The 24,801-nt window shown below is 45.0% G+C and overlaps 1 protein-coding gene across 1 annotated transcript in view; it reads right to left on the reverse strand.

Moving 5' to 3' along the window:
• The window catches only part of AMN1 (antagonist of mitotic exit network 1 homolog), a 91,907-nt gene that overhangs the window by 64,512 nt on the left and 2,594 nt on the right, over window positions 1–24,801 (reverse strand). Inside the window, exons 2-3 of the mRNA XM_040438935.1 lie at window positions 16,441–16,573; window positions 13,441–13,588 (exon numbers count right to left, since the gene is read on the reverse strand). Of these exons, the coding sequence (XP_040294869.1) occupies window positions 13,441–13,588; window positions 16,441–16,573 (281 nt within the window). The remainder of the gene's footprint in view (window positions 1–13,440; window positions 13,589–16,440; window positions 16,574–24,801) is intronic.

Consider the following 24,801-nt stretch of genomic DNA (forward strand, 5'->3'; position numbering starts at 1 on the left):
CTGAACGTAATGGAGAAATCAAAACGGGTAAAAAACAGAGCCCATCGGGCTTGTCGGGGATTCAACCTCTTAGCGGACTCGAGAAACATTAGGTTTTTATGGTCAGTGACAACAGTTACTCGATGCCTTGCCCCCTCCAAAAAATGTCTCCACTCCTCAAATGCCCATTTAATGGCCAACAGCTCCCTATTCCCTATGTCGTAGTTTCTCTCCGTGGGAGAGAATTTCCTAGAGAAGAAGGCACACGGTCTCAGGTTAGTGAGGCTAGCAGGACCTTGTGAAAGGACTGCTCCTGCGCCGTCCTCGGACGCATCCACCTCCACAATAAAGGGTCTCTCCTGATCAGGCTGGATCAGAATGGGAGCGCTACTAAATGCCTTTTTTAATGTTTCAAATGAAGAAATGGCCTTGGTAGACCAATTCTCCAAATCCGCCCCTTTCTTAGTAAGGTCGGTCAATGGCTTAGCAGTTACAGAAAAATTCATGATAAATTTACGGTAGTAATTTGCAAAACCCAAAAACCGTTGTAAAGCCTTTAAGGATGAAGGCCTTACCCATTCCTTAGTTGCTAAAACCTTACCAGGATCCATCGTGAAGGCGTGAGGAGTCAAAACATGCCCTAGAAACAGTATCTCCTGTACACCAAAAGACACATTTCTCTTGCTTAGCGGATAGCTGGTTCTCCCTCAACACCTCTAATACTTGTTTGACATGGGACACATGAGATTCGAAATCAGGAGAGAATATCAAAATGTCGTCAAGATAGACAATAATAAATTTACCTAAGAACTCCCTAAGAATATCGTTCATTAAGTTTTGGAACACAGCTGGGGCATTGCTGAGTCCAAAAGGCATCACCTGATATTCAAAGTGTCCTATCGGAGTATTGAACGCTGTCTTCCATTCGTCTCCCTCCTTGATTCGGATTAGATTGTATGCCCCTTTCAGGTCAATCTTGGAAAACCAGGTTGCCCCCAAAACCTGGTTAAATAAATCCGGAATCAATGGGAGAGAGTATCTATTTTGGACAGTAATTTTATTTAATCTCCGGTAATCAATACAAGGCCTAAGACCACCATCCTTCTTTTTAACAAAGAAAATCCCTGCTCCCATAGGAGAGACTGAAGGTCTAATATGCCCTTTAGCAAGGCTCTCCTTAATATAATCTTCCATAGCCTTGCGTTCGGGCCCTGAAAGATTATAAATTCGACCTTTAGGAAATTCGGCACCCTCAATTAGCTCTATGGCGCAATCATAAGGTCTATGGGGGGGTAGAACCTCTGGAGTAAGGGACGAGAACACATCAGAATATTCCTTAATAACAGAGGGTAATGTATTAGACCTTACTGAAACCCCAGCCTGGACCACGGACAAGCATGAGTCACACTTAGGTCCCCATTTCACCAACTCTCCTTTGGACCAATCAATTGTGGGGTTATGTAAACGGAGCCAAGGCAACCCTAGTACCACCTCAACCGGTAGGTTCTCCAGGACTAGAAGAGAACATCTCTCAGAGTGGCACACACCCACGGACAGAGAAATTTCAGAGGTACATGACCTCACCGTACCACCAATCAGGGGAGTAGCATCAATAGCCATGACATGGATAGGTGTAGGTAAAGCAAACATTGGAATACCCAATTTACAAGCAAACTCAAAGTCAATAAAGCTGGCCGCTGAACCGGAGTCAATAAAGGCCTTACCCGGCCACTTATTAACCCCCAGAGAAATTGTTATGGGTACCAAAAGCTTACCTTTAGAAAAATCAGGGTGAACCTGGTCTTTAGGTTGTCTTGCCTTAGAAGACTTGTCAGAGAGGTCCCTCTTAGGACACTTGTTGATCCAATGGCCAGGATCTCCACAGTAGAAGCACTCTCCGCGTCTGCGACAAAGATTACCCCGGGTCATGCCAACCTGCATGGGTTCCTCGGTGGAGACCTCAGTGTTGTCCCTGGAAAAGGTCTCTGGCTGGACCACCATCTGAGAACAGAACTGTCGTTCTTGTCGTCTCTCTCTAACTCGTCTGTCAAGTCGGACAACTAGGGTCATCATCTCGTCTAAGGTCTCAGGAATTTGGTAATTGACCAATAGAACTTTTAAATTATCAGATAGACCAGACCTAAACTGACTCCTCAGGGCTGGTTCATTCCATCCTGAGGGGACACACCACCGTCTGAATTGGGTGCAATACTCCTCGGCAGGGAGATGGCCCTGAACCAGTGCCCTAAGAGCTGTCTCGGCTACCAGGGCCCTGTCTGGTTCGTCATAGAGGGTACCCAGGGCCTGAAAAAAACCCTCCACAGAAGTTAGACAACTGGCCCCAGGAGGTAATGAAAATGCCCAGTCCTGGGGATCACCCTGTAGTAGAGAAATGATAATCCCCACGCGTTGGCTCTCGGGACCGGAGGACACGGGGCGCAAACGGAAGTAGAGTTTGCAATTCTCCTTAAAGGAGAGAAACCTCTTCTGGTCTCCAGAAAAGGGTTCTGGGAGCTTGATCTGGGGTTCAAAATATGGACTGGAGGACAGAGGAGTGGAAGAACCTTGCCCTAACTCACAAGAACGGAGTTTCTCTCCTAGCTCCTGCACCCTCTGTGTCAAGTTAGAGACATGGTCAGTCAGGGTAGTAAGAGGATTCATGATACAGTGGTTATTGGGCCTGTTAATCTGTAACGGTCACGTCCACACACACACAGGGGGAAGGGTAGTGACCACTGCGCTCCACCCTCACCCCTGGCCCTGTCTACTTGCCTCACGAGTCCTGATGACAGGGGACAACTGGACGGCAGTCCCTAACTTAGGATATGTGCAGGGAAGACAGACAAGACAAAATACGGAACATGAACGGACCGGGTCAGAACCAAGAGAGCTACGCAGTACAACGGATTAAGCAAAGAATGGTCAGGAGAAGCCGAGGTCAAATACCAGGAGAGTAGCGAAGTACAAGAGGAGTCCTAAGAGAGTAGTCAGGTGGGAGCCGAGGTCACAATACCAGGATGTATGCGCAGTACAAGAGGAGCAGGCAGAGGATCGTCAGGGAACAGGATCAGGTAAATATTCAGTAGTCCAACAAATAGCCAGGAACCTAGAAATTAACAGGCAACCTGTAGCCAGCAGGCTGCCTGTATTTATAGTGGGGAGTGAGGGTCATGTGACGTGGCCAGCGTCACATGACCGACAGACCAACCAGTCGAGCACCGAGTGATCAGCTCGGCGCTCAAGGCAGACTAGGAGCAGGGAGCCACCCAGCTAGTAAAGCCGCCCTGGGAATGAGGTCAAACACAGAACCTCATTCCAAAAGCTAAGCAACAGTTCTGCGGGCAATGGGGGACCGAGTGCACCTTCGGAACCCCGTGACAACAGGTGAATCTCTGTGGTAATGGAGAAGATGAGGAGACATGAGAGGAGGGCGAGATGTGGATAATAAGCAGCAGCTCTTGTTCACAGCCCCCATTACCACAGCAACACATTACCACAGCATGTCCTGTCCGTCCTCTCTGTACTTCTGTCTCCTTATGAACTAAATTTCCCAGAGATTCAGCTGAAAATCTTATCATCTGTATTCAGGATCATAATACCTGACAAGTAGAGAGGAGGAGGAGGAGAATGGGGCAGCTCTTTACCTCAGTGTTGTAAAGTAACTTGTCCTCATGTGTGATCAGGACAGGTTTTGTGTCAACTAATGGGACAGCTGCCTTTTGTTACCCCTGATGATTGCTCCCCAGACAAGATGAGCCATTATAAATAATGAAAGGTATTTGAGAATATACTTATAATAAAGTAATATTTAAGTATTTTCATTTTCTTAATTCCCAGAGAACCCCTTTCAGGAAGTGCTACACGGAACAAGCTGACAGCATGCTGTGCCCAGGGCTGGAAAAAAACCGTGGGGCGGATTCACCGCCGAACACAGAGCCTGGGACTGCGGCGGTAAGCAGGGGGACATCGGTGGACAGAAACCGCTGTTACATCGAGAAGAATGAAGATATAACCAACAGACACACTGGGATTCTGGATAGCAGGGAAGTGACATCTGGGCCAGAGAGGTAGATCTGAGTGTCATCAGCATAGAGGTGGTATTGGAAGCCATAGGACTCTATAAGCTGTCCGATGCCGAATGTATAAATGGAGAAAGGACAGGACAGAACCTTGAGGGACACTAACAGAAAAAGAACGTGATGAGGAGAGGGACACTGAAGGTTCTGTTAGTGAGGTACGGGGAGATCCAGGAGAGGGCCAGGTCTTTGATGCTGAGGGAAGAGAGGGTTTGTACAGGAGAGAGTGGTCAACAGTATCAAAAGGCAGAGGACAGGTCAATGAGGAGGAGCACAGAGTAATGATATTTAGCTTTGGAAGCAATAAGATCGTAGGTGACTTGGCTTAGGGCAGTGTCAGTGGAACGACTGGATCTGAAGCAGGATTGCAGCTGATCAAATACTGAGTGGAATCAGAGGTGGGAGGACAGGTTTTTATTGGGCAGACTAGATAGGCCAAATGGTTCTTATCTGCCGACACATTCTATGTTTCTAAGTTTGAGATGGACATGTTGTTGTAGGAGTTTTGATGCGAATCAGAGTAGTGAGATGGGGTGATAGCTGTTTAAAGAAGATGGGTCCAGGGAGGGTTTATTGAGTATGGGTGTGATGGTTGCATGTTTAAAAGAGGAAGGGAAGATGACATTGGTTAGCAATAGGTTGAAGAGGTGGGTTAGGGCAGGGATAACTACAGTGGTGAGGATAAGGTGGGATGAGATTAGGCTCCCCTTCCCATACTTATCAGTGGTGAGACTGTGGTCTAGTGGGGATACACCTTCCCCCTTTCCACATTATATTAGGACCACTGTCCGCTTTACCCTGACTTTGGACTACTGTCCTTTTATCTTAACTGGATGGTGCTTGGCTGGCAAACTAACTTGCACGTGTCTGGTCTTCGTGCTATTGATTTACACACCTTAGCAGGCACTGTTTCTATTTCTATTTTCTTTTTGTTTGTTTTCTTTTGTCCTTGTTGAGAATATAGTCTTCACTTTTACGGCCCCTGAAGAGTCCCCTCTCAGGACGAAACATGGCATGAGGGACAGATTGAGTTTTAGGCCCCATTTAGGGACAGGTTCCTGACGGGGTCACCCCTATCGGGGTGGGTACTCTGTCTGTTGGCAGGCAGGGACCACTAGGCCCCCTTCCCTTTTATTAGGCAGGGACTTTACTTAGGGCTATTTAGGACTTGCCTTAATTCAAATTATCCTACCTTTGAACCTGCCTGCACCCAAGCAATTTTGCAAAGAGCAGTCGACTACCTCTGCTATCAAAGGACAGCACCCGGCACAGACGTACTAGACAGCTTATTTATACGGGTTGGGTAAGACCGTTCCATTTATTACCTTCCTGGAGCTATATGTCTGAAGGTGTATTGTTGGTCTTTTCAAATGCAACATCTCTCAAGTGCAACTCTTAGGCTACTTTCACACCTGCGTTTAGGTGTGGATCCGTCTGGTATATATTATTTTTTTTTTTGTTCATGATAATGCAAACGGATCCGTTTTGACTTTACATTGAAAGTCAATGGGGGACGGATCCGTTTGAAAATTGAGCCATACTGTGTCAACTTCAAACGGATCCGTCCCCATTGACTTACATTGTAAGTCTGGACGGATCCGTTTGCCTTCGCACGGCCAGGCGGACACCCGAACGCTGCAAGCTGCGTTCAGGTGTCCGCCTGCTGAGCGGAGCGGAGGACAAACGGAGCCAGACTGATGCATTCTGAGCGGATCCGCATCCACTCAGAATGCATTAGGGCTGGACGGATCAGTTCGGGGCCGCTTGTGAGAGCCTTCAAACGGAACTCACAAGCGGAGCCCCGAACGCTAGTATGAAAGTAGCCTTAAGTGCACATACTGAATTATACCAGAATTGGACCAGAAGGGGACCACAGGTAATTACAGACATAGTCAATGCAAACAATGTTTACATTTTTCATCTTACTCTTCCCACTTTTTCACAACCTCCTGAAATACCCACACATCCATTCACCCAGCAAGAAACTATTCATCTCTTCCTCCATCTTACCTTCTCATCTGACCGCTTGCACAAACCTGTTTGCCAACATAAAGATAGATACCTCATGCCCTCTCCTATTCTCACCTTTAACACTTTCTCTGCTTCTCCTTATTGCTGGTGATATCTCTCCAAATCCAGGCCCCCCTCAGCAAATCCCCACTATCACCTCCATGTCCCACTACAAATCTCCTTCGACAAATTTCTGCAACCCCTTAACCCCTTAAGGACTCAGCCCTATTTCACCTTAACCCCTTAAGGACACAGCCTTTTTACACCTTAGGACCAGGCCATTTTTTGAAAATCTGACCAGAGTCCCTTTAAGTGCTGATAACTTTAAAACGGTTTGACTTATCCAGGCCGTTCTGAGATTGTTTTTTCGTCACATATTGTACTTCATGACACTGGTAAAATGGAGTCAAAAAAAAAAATTTTTTTTGCACCAAAAAATACCTAATTTAACAAAAATTTTAAAAAAATTAGCAAATTTCAAAGTTTCAGTTTCTCTACTTCTGTAATACATAGTAATACCCCCAAAAATTGTGATGACTTTACATTCCCCATATGTCTACTTCATGTTTGAATTGTTTTGGGAATGATATTTTATTTTTTGGGGATGTTATAAGGCTTAGAAGTTTAGAAGCAAATCTTGAAATTTTTCCGAAATTTACAAAAACTCAATTTCTAGGGACCAGTTCAGGTCTCAAGTCACTTTGCGAGGCTTACATTATAGAAACCACCCAAAAATGACCCCATCTAAGAAACTACACCCCTCAAGGTATTCAAAACTGATTTTGCATACGTTGTTAACCCTTTAGGTGTTGCACAAGAGTTATTGGCAAATAGGGAGGAAATTTGAGAATTTCATTTTTTTGTCTAATTTTTCATTTTAACCCATTTTTTCCACTAACAAACCAAGGGTTAACAGCCAAACAAGACTGTATCTTTATTGCCCTGACTGCCATTTACAGAAACACCCAATATGTGGCCGTAAACTACTGTACGGCCACACAGCGGGGCGTAGAGTGAAAGGTGCGCCGTTTGGTTTTTGGAAGGCTGATTTTTATGGACTGGTTTATTTACACCATGTCCCATTTGAAGCCCCCTGATGCACCCCTAGAGGAGAAACTCCCTAAAAGTGACCCCATCTAAGAAACTACACCCCTCAAGGTATTCAAAACTGATTTTACATACGTCGTTAACCCTTTAGGTGTTGCACAAGAGTTATTGGCAAATGGCGATGAAATTTGAGAATTTCATTTTTTTGCCTAATTTTCCATTTTAACCCATTTTTTCCACTAACAAAGCAAGGGTTAACAGCCAAACAAGACTGTATCTTTATTGCCCTGACTCTGCTGTTTACAGAAACACCCCATATGTGGCCGTAAACTACTGTACGGGCACACAGCGGGGCGTAGAGTGAAAGGTGCGCCGTTTGGTTTTTGGAGGGCTGATTTTGCTGGACTGTTTTTTTGGCACCATGTCCCATTTGAACCCCCCCTGATGCACCCCTAGATTATAAACTCCATAAAAGTGACCCCATCTAAGAAACTACACCCCTCAAGGTATTCAAAACTGATTTTACAAACTTTGTTAACCCTTTAGGTGTTGCACAAGATTTAATGGAAAATAGAGATACAATTTCAAAATTTCACTTTTTTGGCAGATTTTCCATTTTAATATTTTTTTTTCCAGTTACAAAGCAAGGGTTAACAGCCAAACAAAACTCATTATTTATGGCCCTAATTCTGTAGTTTACAGAAACACCCCATATGTGGTCGTAAACAGCTGTACGGGCACATGGCAGGGCGCAGAAGGAAAGGAACACCATATGGTTTTTGGAAGGCATATTTTGCTGGACTGGTTTTTTTTGACACCATGTCCCATTTGAAGCCCCCCTGATGCACCCCTAGAGTAGAAACTCCAAAAAAGTGACCCCATTTTAGAAACTACGGGATAGGGTGGCAGTTTTGTTGGTACTAGTTTAGGGTACATATGATTTTTGGTTGCTCTATATTACACTTTTTGTGCGGCAAGGTAACAAGAAATAGCTTTTTTGGCACCGTTTTTTTTTTGTTATTTACAACATTCATCTGACAGGTTAGATCATGTGGTAATTTTATAGAGCAGGTTGTCACGGACGCGGAGATACCTAATATGTATACAATTTTTTTTATTTATGTAAGTTTTACACAATGATTTCATTTTTAAAACCAAAAAAATGTTTTAGTGTCTCCATAGTCTAAGAGCCATAGTTTTTTCAGTTTTTGGGCGATTATCTTAAGTAGGGTCTCATTTTTTGCGGGATGAGATGACGGTTTGATTGGCATCTATTTTGGGGTGCATATGACTTTTTGATTGCTTGCTATTACACTTTTTGTGACGTAAGATGACAAAAAATGGCTTTTTTTACACCGTTTTTATTTTTATTTTTTTACGGTGGTCATCTGAGGGGTTAGATCATGTGATATTTTTATAGAGCCGGGCGATACGGACGCGGCGATACCTAATATGTATACTTTTTTTTTATTTATGTAAGTTTTACACAATGATTTCATTTTTGAAACAAAAAAAATCATGTTTTAGTGTTTCCATAGTCTAAGAGCCATGGTTTTTTCAGTTTTTGGGCGATTATCTTGGGTAGGGTATGATTTTTGCGGGATGAGATGACGGTTTGATTGTTACAATTTTGGCGTACATGCGACTTTTTTGATCACTTTTATTACCTTTTTTGGGAAGTAAGGTGGGCAAAATTTCAATTTCATCATAGTTTTTTATTTTTTATTTTTATGGTGTTCACCGTTCGGGTAAAGTAACATGACCGTTTTATAGATCAGGTCGTTACGGACGCGGCGATACCAAACATGTGTAGGGAATTTTATTTTTTTTCATTTTTTATCAGTGATAAATGTGTTTTTTGATTTTTACTTTTTTTTCACTTTTATTCACTTTTTTTTGACCCAGACCCACTTGGTTCTTGAAGATCCAGTGGGTCTGATGTCTGAATAATACAGTACAGTACAATATATATTGTTCTGTACTGTATTTTACTTACACTGAACAGATCTATGCTTTCAGCACAGATCTGTTCAGCACCATGGACAGCAGGACGCCTGAGAGGCGTCCTGTTGCCATGGGAACCTTCCCCGTCTGCTCAGTACTGCTCAGAACTTCGCAGACGGGGAAGGGTAAGGAGGGGATCTCTCGGGGGGCTCTCTGGGGGCTCTCTCCCTCCCCATCGGGGGGCTGCAAAGGCACAGCAGCCCCCCGATGGGAGAGGGAGGGAGCTCCCTGCGCTGTTAACCTTTTCCATACAGCGGTCCGTACGGACCGCTGTATGGAAAGGGTTAAACGGCTGACATCGCATCGCAGATGTCAGCCGTTTATACCAGGGTGCCAGCAATGTGCTGGCACCCTGGTATCCCCACTAGACACCAACGATTATACAAGGGGAGGCGGGCGGGGGATCGCGATCCCGCCTGCCGCACCGCCCGCCTCCCGCACCGCCCACACCGCCCGCAACCCTCCCCCTGCACCTCCCGCCACCATAAAAATCATTCGGGGGTGCAGGGGGGGGTAAATAAAACTTTTTTTTTTGGCATATAAAGTTTCTGATCCCTGCGGTCAGGGACTGCGGGGACCAGAAACTTCAGAAATCGCAGCAAACCGCAGGTCTGAATTGACCTGCGGTTTGCCGCGATCGCCGACATGGGGGGGTCACGGGACCCCCCCGCGCATTTAGCCTAGGTGCCTGCTCAATGATTTGAGCAGGCACCGGGTTCCGATCACTGCCAGCCGCACGGCAGTGATCGAAAATACACAGGGCGTACATGTACGCCCTGTGTCCTTAAGTACCAGGGCACAAGGGCGTACCTGTACGCCCTATGTCCTTAAGAGGTTAAGGACCAGGCCATTTTTTGCAAATCTGACCAGTGTCACTTTAAGTGCTGATAACTTTAAAACGCTTTGAATTATCCAGACAATTCACATATTGTACTTCATGACACTGGTAAAATGAAGTAAAAAAAAAATCATTTTTATTTATAAAAAAATACCAAATTTATTTTTATTTTTTAAAAATTGCAAATTTCCAAGTTTCCATTTCTCTACTTCTAGAATACATAGTAATACCTCCAAAAATAGTTATTACTTTACATTCCCCATATGTCTACTTCATGTTTGGATCATTTTGGGAATGATATTTTATTTTTTGGGGCTGTTACAAGGCTTAGAAGTTTAGAAGCAAATCTTGAAATTTTTCAGAAATTTTCAAAAACCCAATTTTTAGGGACCAGTTCAGGTCTGAAGTCACTTTGCGAGGCTTACATAATAGAAACCACCGAAAAATTACCCCATCCTATAAAACTACACCCCTCAAGGTATTCAAAACAGATTTTAAACTTTGCTAACCCTTTTGGTGTTCCACAAGAATTAATGGAAAATAGAGATACAATTTCAAAATTTCACTTTTTTGGCAGATTTTCCATTTTAATATTTTTTTTCCAGTTACAAAGCAAGGGTTAACAGCCAAACCAAACTAAATATTTATGGCCCTGATTCTGTAGTTTACAGAAACACCCCATATGTGGTCGTAAACCGCTGTATGGGCACATGGCAGGGCGCAGAAGGAAAGGAATGCCATACGGTTTTTGGAAGGCAGGTTTTGCTGGACTGTTTTTTTTTACACCATGTCCCATTTGAAGCCCCCCTGATGCAACACTACAGTAGAAACTCCATAAAAGTGACCCCATCTAAGAAACTACACCCCTCAAAGTATTCAAAACTGATTTTACAAACGTCGTTAACCCTTTAGGTGTTCCACAAGAGTCATTGGCAAATGGAGATGAAATTTCAGAATTTAAATTTTTTGCCAAATTTTCTATTTTAATCCATTTTTCCCAGTAACAAAAAAAACTTTATTTTTTCACTTTATTTTTTGTCCCACTTTGGGACTTGAACTTTTGGGGGTATATTCCTTTACAATGCATTCCAATACTTCTGGGGGGGTTCCGCGGTCACGGAACCCCCCGCGCATTTAGCCGAGGTACCTGCTCAATGATTTGAGCAGGCACCTTGTTCCGATCGCCGCCCGCCGGTGATCGGAACAACACATGACGTACCGGTACGTCATGTGTCCTTAAGGACTCGGGAAACATGCCATACCGGTACGTCATGTGTCCGTAAGGGGTTAAATCTAATAACCATTCCTCTGACCCCTGCTCCTTTGGTTCCTCTTGCAGGAGCATTATGGAACGCACGCTCTGTCTGTAACAAACTGTCGTGCATTCATGAACTTTTCATCTCTCAAAACCTTTCCTTTCTGGGTCTCACAGAAACATGGCTAACACCCTCTGACACCTCCTCCCCTGCTGCACTCTCTTATAGTGGATTTCAATTCACTCACACCCCCCACCCCGGCTGCAAACATGGTGGAGGAGTTGGTCTTCTCCTATCAGACACCTGCTCCTACAGCCCAAATCCACTGCCACCCTCCATTACGCTCACCTCATTTGAAGTACACTTTGTTCGCATATACTCTCCCTCCAACCTTCAGGTAGTCATCATTTACCGCCCCCCAGGCCCAGCCACCATCTTTCTTGACCGTTTTAACACCTGGCTGCTACACTTTCTTTCTGCCGACATCCCCACTATCATCATGGGCGACTTCAACATCCCTAATGATGCCTGCCACTCGGCCGCCTCTAAGCTCCTGTCACTCTCTTCCTCCTTCGGCCTATCACAGTGGTCTTCAGCTCCCACCCACAGAGATGGTCACACTCTGGATCTGATCTTTACCTGCCTCTGCTCCCTATCTAACCTTTCTAATTCGCCTCTCCCCCTATCCGACCACAGCCTACTCACCTTCTCTTCATTGGTCTCTTCTGATGCTCCCCCGGTCCACACACTAGCACACCTCCGCAGGAACCTTAAACATCTCAACTTTCGATTGCTTTCTGACTCTCTTCTCCTACTCTCTACCATCTGTTCCCTCCAAGACCCAGATGCTGCTACCACCCTATATAACACCACAATAAGTACAGCTCTGGACACTGTTGCCCCCCTCACACACAACAAAACCCGAAAAATCAACAGACAACCCTGGCACACCAACCTGACCAAAAAACTCAGACAAGCTTCGAGGGCTGCTGAGCGGAGATGGAAGAAATCCCATTCTAAAGATCATTTCACTGCATACAAGCAATCCCTCCGCATATTCAAATCCTCACTCGCTGATGCAAAACAGGCCTACTTCTCTTCATTGACAGGGCCAGGGCAGCGCTGCTCTCTTCCCGCCGGCCGTGTCTGCAGTGTAAATCTCGTGCCGTTCAGTATTCGGCGCAGGCGCAGTGAGGGAAGGGCCCTCGGCTTGCTGCTGACTTCCTCACTGCGCCTGCGCCGAATACTGAACGGCGTGAGACTTACACTGCAGACAGGGCCGGAGTTAGGAGACCAGCGCTGCCCTGGCCCTGTCAATCTAGTGTAGTACGGCGTGGCCAGAGGTGGGAGAATGGAGCCACTAGGAGCAGGGGCAACACCCCCCCTGCTCCTAGAGGCTAATTAGCATATTATAAAAGTTTGTTTTTCTCAAACTTCAGGCAGTGAGATGGCACTAATATAGTTATGTTCAGCTGACATTAGCACATCGCTAATGTCAGCCAGCTTAATACCCATTTTTCAGGTGACAGAAACCCTTTAAGGTGGGAAGCTTTTCTTCTGCGACAGTGATAAACTGGTTTATGCAGGAAGAGCAATGGGCTGTGTTTGGGGTTGTTTGAACTTTCACAGATTTTGTCAATTTTATATTTGAAATATGAGGCAATGTCTTCAGCTGAGATGAGGGGTGTGGGGGCACCAGGGGACGGAGTAGAGCATTAAAAGGTATTAAACAGTTGTTTGGGGTTGCAGGAAAGAAATGATATGAGAGTAGTGAAGTAGTCCTGTTTAGAAGAGTTGAGTGCAGACTTGAATTTGAGTACAGCTTGTTTGCATGAGGTGAAATCTTCTGTAGAGTGGGTTTTCTTCCAGCGTCGACAACCTTGGAAGCCTGTCCCAGTTTATTTTTGTCTGGCGAGTGTGCCAGAGTTGTCGATTGATTTGCTGGGTTCTGGTGTGTGTGAGAGGAGGAACTGAGCCAAGGGCTGAAGTAAATGTGCTGTTGTAGAAAGCAGCAGCTGTTTTAGCATCATAAAGGGACGATATGGCAGATAGCGGTGAGAGAGTCAGAGTGTGTGCTAGTTTATGGACTGGAGGGACATAACTCAGCTCTTCTAGCCCATGTCATCATCACAAGCTATATTTGAGACTATAATTTCATCCTGGTTCCTCACCCAACTTTCCAACAAACAAATACACAAGAAATAGTAAAAAAAAACACTTAAGGACTTGCCTTCAGACGTAACTGAGGTTCTCTCTTCTCCTTTGCTGGAATTTAAGTTTATTTTCTTGAGTTGTCTGCACAGGGATATTGCTCTCAGGGCGTTGTCAGACACGTCGCAGTCACGGAGGTCAAGTTTTTTCACAGATGGATGCAGAACCTGCAAATGATTCAACCGGTCAGTAGAACACAGCAGTAAATCCACGGCAGCACATCATACCGTACTTAGAGTAAACCATAATATTATCATCACTGCCTCTGTATTATGCCAAGTGTCAGTGATTATTACCATGAACTTGGGTAGGGTCCATGCTGCTCTACATTTTAGGGTTAGGTTAAAGGGGTTGTCCCATGAAAAATATTCTAGTTTTCAAACTAGTACCTGGATCTGAATACTTTTGTAATTGCATGTAATTAAAATCTAGTAAAACCACTGAGTTATTCAATAAAATGTATTTGTATAGCGCAACCTGCTCTTTTTCTTATTTCTTTATCCTGCTCACTGAGATGGCCGCACATGCTCAGTTTCATCCTGCAACTTTAGGACTTCAGGAAGGAGAAGAGAAACACCCATGACCCCATCCACATAAATGGCACGGCTGTTGAACGGGTTTCCAGCTTTAAGTTCCTGGGGACCTACATCTCTGAGAATCTATCCTGGTCAACCAACATCTCCAGCCTGGTGAAGAAGGCACACAGTGCCTCTTTTTCTTGAGGACACTGAAAAAAAACCACCTGTCTGCTGACATACTGGGTAACTTCAACTGCTGTGCGATAGAGAGCATCCTGACCAATTGTGTTACAGTTTGGTATGGGAATTGCTCTGTTGCTGACCACAAGTCATTGCAGCGGGTGGTGAAAACCGCCCAACGTATCACAGGGACTTCACTTCCTGCCATTGAGGATGTTCACAAGAAGAGATGTCTACGTTGGACACGCATCATTCTTAGGGACTCCTCTCATCCTGCCAATAAACTCTTCCAGTTACTCGCTTCAAGAAGGCGCGACAGGACTCTTCAGACTAAAACCAGCAGGTTTAGGAACAGCTTCTTTCCCACAGCTGTCACCCTACACTGAACTAAGTCCCCTGATGAACCTTTCCATCCACACTCATTTAACCCTCTACACTCCTCCTCCCCTACATCCCTCCCAATGACCATGATCATGACTGTCATTCATTCTCAACATCTATGGTATGTTCTTATTGGTTACTGCTATAGTTGGGACATTGTCATAGCATAAGTCTCTGTTATAGTACGTACTTACACTATATTGTTCACTATTGCAGTCTGTCCATAGCGCTACTCTTCCACTTGTTCATAGTACATCTGTATATTTGCCGTCTGTATAGCAAAATAGAACAGTTCATCTGTATATCTTCTGTATATATGTATACATCAGCACATGTGTATATCTGTATATATGTATACATCAGTACATCTGTATACTTGTCCATAGTACATCTGTATATTTGCTCTATGTATAGCAATATAAACACCTGTATACTTAACTCATTTGTACATAATCTGTACATAACTATTCCTACTTTTTACACTACCCTTATCTGTATATAACCTGTTTTTATTGCACTTGCTGCTCTTTGCATTTCTGATTAGATGCAAACTGTATTTGGTTACCCTGTATTTATACATGTGTAATGATAATAAAGTTGAATCAAATCAAATCAACTGCCTCCTGAGCTGTGATAGAAAGAGCATGGACACACCTCCTGAGCTGTGATAGGGAGAGCTGCAGCAGAAGAGACACGCCCCCTGAGCTGTGATAGGGAGAGCTGAGACACATCCCCTGAGCTGTGATAGGGAAAGCATGGACACACCTCCTGAGCTGTGATAGGGAGAGCACTGACACGCCCCCTGAGCTGTGATAGGGAGAGCATGGACACGCACCCTGAGCTCCAGCAGAAAAGACACTCCCCTTGAGCTGCCAGCTTGATATAAATCTAGCAGAGCAATGAATGGGGAGATCTCTGGATCCATGTGAGGTACAGGGCTGGTTCTAGCTTTGTTAGGAAGAGGTTATAAAGTACTATATGATATCCGATATTCATTTTTTACATTAGTTATGGGATAACTCCTTTACGGTTAAGGTTCCGTATACTGTATGTACGTTTTGGGTTATGGTTCTATATTGCTGAATATGTTCCATTCACATCTTTTTTCCGTTATGGTGTTCACTGTACGGGATAAAAATACATTTATATTATAGTATGCTCAATTTGGAACATGACGATGCCTATGATCTTTATATTTTTTATTTTTATATAGGGAAAGGGGATGATTTGATTATTATTTTTTTTTTTTAAACTTGCACATGCGATTATCTGGTCCCGTCTCCCATAGATTACAATAAGTTAACATTGCAGTCTATGGGCTCCATAGGAACATAGCAGTGGCAGGCCTTGGAGCCATTAGTAGGGCTGAGGCTGCCATAGCAACCAAACATGGGGGAGCCATTCGAGCCTTGGCAGTGCAGTGGTCCTGGGGGAAAACCGCCTCTGATGCCGTGGTCACAATTGATCACTGCATCTGAAGGGTTAAATATCCGCAATTGGCGTTATCACCAATTGCAGACATTCGCCCCGGGTGTCTGCTGTTTAAAACAGCAGGCACTCGGCGGCAATGGTGCCTGCTCAACTTCTGAGATGACACCATGTGTAAAGACCGCACCTGGACGTACAGGTACATCTATTTGCAGGAAGGGGCTAAGGCCTCAACACGCTACATTTTTAAGGTCTCAAGTACATGGCCATATTTGATTTTTGCTCCCCAATAAATGGATTCTTGAAAAATAAACATCATCTGTGTGCTTTTTTTTCCCCACACCCATTAATAGAAATAGCTACAATGGGCAAGAATAGGACCTGCATTGAAATTCCTGGATCGGGCACACGGATCCATGAAAAAGATGCGTAGTGCATGGCCCCATTGAATATCATAAAACATTAAAGAATACGGTCATGTGCATGAGAAACCACAACTCTGATTTTCTTACCCGTCCAATGTTGGAGTCTGTGAGAAGTCCCTGGACAGAAAGAAGCGTTATCAGCTTGTCCTTAAGATGCGGAGGCAGCGGCTCCAGATCGGACTCATATCTGGAGAGGTTTTTGCTTAAGCAAATAAGGCACCTGCCAATACAAGACCCAGAGAATAATGAATGTGAGGGAATATTCACGTGGCTAAAAGTTGCCACTAAATCCCCATTTAAAGCTCTATCAAGTTTCCCATTGACTTCAATGTATAAAACTCAACTGTTGCCCACAGTGTAAAAATGGTAGAGGTTTTTCAAACACCTGAGAAGTGGATTCTGTAGAAATCAATGGGGAAGCAAAGGACACCCCCCCCCCCTCCAAAACTCTTCTAAAACGCTTGTAAAAACTCCTTTAAAACCTCTTCCAAATTACAAATCTGCCGCCAAAAACACAACCTGTTTTCACGGACTGAACCTGCTACTGATCTTTCTGCTGTGGATTTTGACCATGTGAACACACCCCTTTGGACCCATGACTCTGAGCCTTCCTACAACAGAAGCGCATTTTAGTCCGACACTCAGCAGAGCAGAAGACGGCATGATGTGCGCAGAGGTCGTGTACAGAAGGCTGCGGCATCCTGCTCTCTAGGGGCTTTCTATACCATTTTGACACCAAGAACCAGCCACACTTAGACAAGATGAATGCTCGCTGAGGACAATTCCTTTTCGGACTAAGGGGTATATTTATTAAACAGAAATATGACCTTATGTGTATTCCTGGTGCAGTTTACGTAGCAAAGTTTCTTTGCACCACAATCTGCAAATTTTTACCGCTCACGCCAGGTCTAAAAAAGTGGTTGTGGCGTGGGCCGGGAAGGGGATGGGCTGGCAGGCACATCTCATTTACTATTTTTTACGCTTGTTTTAGGCGTCGAAAATGGCTAAATGTAAGACAGTTTGGAAGCTGCTTTACATTTAGAATCGGCCGAGGTTATGTAGAGGCCAGGAACCTCTATATAACTTTGGCAAACCACCGCCAGCTATGGAGCTTATTAAAACCAACGTTTAAAATGCAGGTTTTAATTAACGTGCTCCTAAAGTTTCCAACACAAGTTTCCTAATTAAAACTATAAATACGTCAATTCTGTTACTATGATTTGCTAATATTCTTATGGTCTTGGATACATAGGGCCACATTTATCAAGACCGACGTTTTAGAAATATTTCAGAAATAGTAAATGACCGCCAAAGTGCCCCATAAAACATCTACCTATGTGACATAATAGTAGATTTTAGTCACTGAAACACCAAACTGTAACAAACAAGTTTGCTAATTAAAACTATAAATACGTCAATTCTGTTACTATTAGAGATGAGCGAATCAAAGTTGACGAAGTGAAATTCGATATGAATTCGATATGAATTTCCTCACGCTTCGTGGTAACGAATCGCATTTATAGGACATGGAGCAAGGAACTCTGGGAAGGCAGGATCACCCATGATGCCATGCATGCAGCCAATCAGCAGCCAGCCCTGTGATGTCACAGCCCTATAAATAGCCTCAGTCATCTTGGATTCAGCCATTTTCCAGTGTACTTAGTGCAGGGAGAGACATCAGTAGGGACAGTGCTAGGAAAAACTTTAAAACTTTTATTTTGCTGTATAGAAGTGTAGGGAAAGGATAGGGAAGAATCATTTCACAGTATTGAAGCATAACAGGGTTCAGTAGGGGAGGTTACAGCCTGGGTAATAGGAACAATCCTATTACACCTTGCTGCACTGACTGGGGATCCAAATTGCCATTATACAGCTCTGTAATTCCAGCAAACTGTTCTTATTAGGGTGCAAGTGCTGTTTGATACAGGCATTAAAGGGGTATTCTCAACACGCTATTTCATACTTACCTGCTCCCAGCGCGCTGTCCACTTCCTGGTTTCGGCACTCGGCAGGGGGCGGGCTCCATCTTGATTGAAGTCTTCTCCCGGCCGGGCCGTGCGCTGTACTGAACGCGCACGCCGAGGCCGCGCATGCGCCCTGGTGACTTCTTCCTGGCAAGTATACTATACTGGCCAGGAAGAAATCACCATAGCGCATGCGCGGCCTCGGCGTGCGCTTTTGCAAAACTACAACTCCCATTATTCCAAGACAGCCTACAGCTATTAGCTACAGAAGGCCATGGTGGGAGTTGTAGTTTTACAACAGTTAGAGGGCCGCAAGTTGAGCATCCCTGTTCTAAAGTCCTTTTTGGCGTGTATTAGTGGCAAAAAATATATATATCATTTGCCGTTCAGTGGTGCAGATATATGTTCTAAAGCCTTCTTTGGCGTGTATTAGTGGAAAGAAAGGGCTTATTAGCCGTTGTGTGGTGAAGTGAGAAAATTACAGACTTTTTTGGGGCGTTTTAATTTTCTTTTTATTTATTTATTTGATCTAACAGTATGTTAGACAGAGAAGTCCCAGGCCCTGCACAGGGGAGTGGCAGAGGCCTAAATGTTTTTGGTGCAGGTACAGGTCGCAGCAGAGTAAGTGGGCATAGCAGCAGAAGTCGCAGCGAGAGACCTGAGCTCCCGGTGTCATCCAGCGGTCGTGTCTTGACCAGCAACCCAGCGGTTCTTGAATGGTTGACTCGCACATCCACTTCATCCCAAGTGACATCAGACACCCCCGGCCACCTGTCCTCAACCTGCCTCTGTCCTTTTGCCAGAGAAGTATTATATGCTGTGGGCTCAGCTCCACTATACAGTGAATTAGGGGCTTCATCATCATCAGGAGTAGAGGGTGGCAACTTGCCCATGAGGCAGCGGCAGAGCCAGCAAGTCGCTAGCGTGGCCGGGAGTCATCAGGGTGGTAGCAGTGGGATGTCGGGAGCCAAACGTGCCTGGGGTATACCACCATAAAGTGGCCTGGGAGAACCGTGGCTCCGAAGTGGTGGTCCAGCCTGCCGCAAACACTGTTGCATCACCCAGTGGCACGCACCCGATTTCAGCCAGTCAAGGCTCCACCACCTCAGCCGAAGGGAGCTGTCTGTCCTTCCCATCATCTGCTGGTCCTGATGCTCCTGCTCGTCAGTCATTCCGTCAGCAATTGATCACCGACGCGATTGCCAAGAGACAACAGTATGCGTGCACTCATCCAACAGCGCAGAAGCTGAATGTGCTCCTGGCCAAGTTGGTGGTGCAGTCCCTCCCTTTCCAAGTGGTGGACTCTGCACCTTTGAGAGAACTGATGGCTTGTGCCAAGCCGAGGTGGAGAGTCCCAAGCTATCATTTCTTTGCCAAAAAGGCAGTACCAGCCCTGCACATGTATGTAGAACAGAAGGTGGGCCAGTCCTTAAGCCTGTCGGTGTCTGCCAAAGTGCACGAGAGCGGAGTGTGGAGCTATAACTACGGTCAGGGACAATACATGTCCTTAACGGCCCACTGAGTGAATGTGGTTCCTGCACAGCCACACCAGCAACTTGGCCAGGTGGCACCGCTTCTGCCTCCACGTTCTCACACCGTTGGTCCTGCGGCAATGTCCGCCTCTGCCTCATCATCCTCCACTGTGTCCTCAGCCTCCACTGCAGGGACAAATTTACAGTGCCCCTCCAGCATACCATATGTGCAGGGCACGGCGGTGTCACGCAGTTCTGCACCTCGTTTGCCTGGGGAGAAACTGCTCCGCGTCCTTCATCAAGAAATCGAATCCTGGCTTTCTCCGCGACAACTCAAAATTTAAACCATGGTGACTGACAATGGGAAGAACATGGTGTCTGCACTGCGTCAAGGAGGGCCTCTGCATGGCACACGTTTTTAATCTGGTTGTCAAGTGGTTCCTGAAGTCTTCCACCCATCTGCAAGACATCCTGCACACCCTCCTTGCCAGAACGGCATCCCCCAACATAGTCTGATATTCAACATTTCCACCCTCCATATGTTGAACTGACTGTACGAACAGAGAAAGGCCATCAACGATTTCTTGATGATCCAAGCAGACAGGAGTACTTTCCTGTGTAACTTCGATGTCAGCCAGTGGTAGATCATGTGTGACACCTGCCGTTTGCTCAGGTCCTTTGAGTAGGCCACGTTATTTGTCATCCTCCTGATGCTTCTTCTACCTCCACACTCTGTCATTGTGCCACTCTGTGGCCTCCTGATGCTGCTGCTGCCACCTCCACACTGCCATTGTGCCACCCTGTGGCCTCCTCCTGATGCTGCTGCCGCCACCTCCACACTCTGTCATTGTGCCACCCTGTGGCATCCTGATGAAGCTGCAGCTGCTGCCGCCACCTCCACACTCTGTCATTGTGCCACTCTGTGGCCTCCTAATGCTGCTGCCACCACCTCCACACTGTCATTGTGCCACTCTGTGGCCTCCTTCTGGTGCTGCTGCCACCTCCACACTCTGTGTTAGGGCCACTCTGTGGACTTCTCATGCTGTTCCCACCCTCCCCACTCCATGACTGGGCCACTATTTTGCCTTTCGGCCTGGCTGACATCATCATTTATTTGACCCTTCTTCTGATCTGTCAGAAGGAAGGAAAAATGAGATGCACAACGGATCCTGTCTGTTTAACAGCTGTAAGGCCTGCATGACATGGTCCTTATTTTGCATCAGAATTGGCTAATGATTTGGTAGCCAGAAGCAGGAGTGGGTACAAAACACAGAAGACATGCAAATATTCCATTCACGTGTCATCTCTGTTTTGGATCCACTCCTGTCCTGTTTTTTTGGGGGACTTTAGCAATACTGATGGAATACTGACCAAATGCTGACCGAGTGAAGGTGGGTGCTCCACAGATAGGATACGTTTTTTGGGGGTTATTGTTCTGACGGATCAGAGGAAGGGCGAAATAATCTGTGATGTCAACACAAACTTACTGCTGACACCCTCTCCACTTTGTCAGGGGGGCTCTACTTGTATAAGCGTTTAATAGAACAGGTTCTGTAGAAATCTATGTGGAATAAGCCGACGACAGTATAAAAGGAGTGCGCTCTTTCACACTATAGTAGGATCTTGGGACTCTGCACGGTTCTTTATACCTGGCACTAACATTAACCTGTTCACACTTGAGTTATTGGTCAGTTTTGGCCCTGTAACTGCCCTAATAAGGGAAGTGTGCAGTGATTCTAAGAGTGATGCCTGTCATCTGCATGTCATACTCATGACTCACAGTATTATTATTTTACTACCACAGCAGACTCCCTATGCGTGTTTCTACAAGGCACAGTGTTCTACACCACTATAAAGGCTCTCTGCAGCCAGGAAATAGCCGTTTTATAACGCGGTTCGCCACAAATAAATTCAGATCAAACCAATTTTTTTCGGAAAATTCTGCGAACTGGCTGAATCTAATTTTTTAGAAATTTGCTTATCTCTAGTTACTATGATTCACTAATATTCTTATGGTCTTGGATACATGGTTCCCCTATAAAACATCTACAGTTGCAAGAAAAAGTATGTGAACCCTTTTGAATGATATGGATTTCTGCACAAATTGGTCATAAAATGTGATCTGATCTTAAGTCACAACAATGGACAATCACAGTCTGCTTAAACTAATAACACACAAAGAATTAAATGTCACCATGTTTTTATTGAACACATCATGTAAACATTCACAGTGCAGGTGGAAAAAGTATGTGAACCCCTAGACTAATGACATCTCCAAGAGCTAATTGGAGTGAGGTGTCAGCCATCTGGAGTCCAATCAATGAGATGAGATTGGAGGTGTTTGTTACAGCTGCCCTGCCCTACGATTAAGATTTGTTGACTTGCATAAAGCTGGAAAGGGTTATAAAAGTATCTCCAAAAGCCTTGCTGTTCATCAGTCCACGGTAAGACAAATTGTCTATAAATGGAGAAAGTTCAGCACTGCTGCTACTCTCCCTAGGAGTGGCCGTCCTGTAAAGATGACTGCAAGAGCACAGCGCAGACTGCTCAATGAGGTGAAGAAGAATCCTAGAGTGTCAGCTAAAGACTTACAAAAGTCTCTGGCATATGCTAACATCCCTGTTAGCGAATCTACGATACATAAAACACTAAACAAGAATGGATTTCATGGGAGGATACCACAGAGGAAACCACTGCAGTCCTAAAAAACCATTGCTGCACATTTACAGTTTGCACAAGAGCATCTGGATGTTCCACAGCAGTACTGGCAAAATATTCTGTGGACAGATGAAACCAAAGTGGAGTTGTTTGGAAGAAACACACAACACTATGTGTGGAGAAAAAGAGGCACAGCACACCAACATCAAAACCTCATCCCAACTGTGAAGTATGGTGGTGGGGGCATCATGGTTTGGGGCTGCTTTGCTGCGTCAAGGCCTGGACGGATTGCTATCATCGAAGGAAAAATGAATTCCCAAGTTTATCAAGACATTTTGCAAGAGAACTTAAGGCCATCTGTCCACCAGCTGATGCTCAACAGAGGATGGGTGTTGCAACAGGACAACGACCCAAAGCATAGAAGTAAATCAACAACAGAATGGCTTAAACAGAAGAAAATACACCTTCTGGAGTGGCCCAGTCAGAGTCCTGACCTCAACCCGATTGAGATGCTGTGACATGACCTCAAGAAAGCCATTCACACCAGACATCCCAAGAATATTGCTGAACTGAAACAGTTCTGTAAAGAGGAATGGTCAAGAATTACTCCTGACCGTTGTGCACGTCTGATCTGCAACTACAGGAAACGTTTGGTTGAAGTTATTGCTGCCAAAGGAGATTCAACCAGTTATTAAATCCAAGGGTTCACATACTTTTTCCACCTGCACTGTGAATGTTTACATGGTGTGTTCAATAAAAACATGGTAACATTTAATTCTTTGTGTTATTAGTTTAAGCAGACTGTGATTGTCTATTGTTGTGACTTAGATGAAGATCAGATCACATTTTATGACCAATTTGTGCAGAAATCCATATCATTCCAAAGGGTTCACATACTTTTTCTTGCAATGGTATATGTGACATAATAGTAGTTTTACTCAATAAAACACCAACCTGTAATACAATTATCAGATACATACTATATGATAAAACATCAACTCGTGACACTTTTTGTGAGATCACATTCTATAATAGGATCTTCTTCTAAATGTATTTCTTCCATCGACTGAGGTAATTAGCGTATGAACTTCCTCCAGGACATCTAATGAGCAAGGCCTCATTCACACATCAGTGAATCATGGATGTGTGACGTTAATGTGCGCACTCACCCATCATTGGCTTTCCACAGAAGAATGCCCCATTTGTGATTACAGATCCCTCGCACACACATTGTGGTCTATGGGTCCAGGAAAACCACAGATGCCATCCATGTTTGGTCAGTGGGTTTCACAGACCATTGGTAGGAGAGTCTCTGGAAACGAATTTTCAGCCTAGCAGTGTCCGTGGAACATGGATGACACAAGGAGGGCAAAAAACGGACACATGGACCAAACATGGATCCTTCACAGATGAAGCAATGAAAATCATCTCAGACACAGACATGTGAATGAGGCCTAAGGACACTTTCAGACGTCAGTGATAAGTGTTTGCCATCAGTGATTGTAAGCCAAGTCCAGGATTGGAGCCTCCACAGACATAAGGTATAAGAAAAGCTCAGCTCCTGTTCTGTGTTTAGAGCCGCACCTGGTTTTGGTTCCGAATCACTGACTGAACACTGAGGCCCCTTTCACACAAACAATATGGATTGTGTCCGGATGCGTTAGGGGTGCATTCAATGAAACTCACAGCATTTCGCAAGCAAGTTCAGTCAGTTTTTTCTGCAATTGCATGCAGTGGTTCCGTTTTTTTTCCCACGCGGGTGCAATCAGTTTCGATGCGTTTTTCACGCGCGTCAAAAAACCCCTGAAGACTTACAAACCTCTCCTAGCAACCATCAGTGAAAAATGCTTTACAACAGGATGCAATGCGTTTTTTACTGAAGCCTCATTCACTTCTATGGGGCCAGAGCTGCTTGAAAAACGCAGAATATAGAATGTACTGCGTTTTTCACGCAACGCAGAACTGATGCGTTAAAGAAAACGCTCCTGTACACAGCCCCATTGAAATGAATGGGTCAGGATTCAGTGCCGGTGCAATGCGTTCACTTCACGAGAGCACCCACGTGGAAAACTCACTCGTGTGAAAGGGGCCTGAGTGTGGAAATGGAAATCACTGATCAAACACTGAGAAAATCGCTGAAGTGTGAACTAGACCTTAAGGCTGGGTTCAGACCTGAGCGTATTTTATATGCGCGTTTAACGCGCGTTTTTGTCGCGCGTTTTTTGCAATAGTAAACGCGCGTTTGACGCGCGTTTGTGTGATTGACTGCAGTGTCCTATGGCCACAAACGCGCGTCAAAACGCCCCAAAGAAGCTCAAGAACTTGTTTGAGCGTAGGGCGTTTTTCAGCGCGTT

The sequence above is a fragment of the Bufo bufo genome, chromosome 1, assembly GCF_905171765.1.
Source record: "Bufo bufo chromosome 1, aBufBuf1.1, whole genome shotgun sequence".
In the NCBI taxonomy this organism is placed as follows: Eukaryota; Metazoa; Chordata; class Amphibia; order Anura; family Bufonidae; genus Bufo; species Bufo bufo.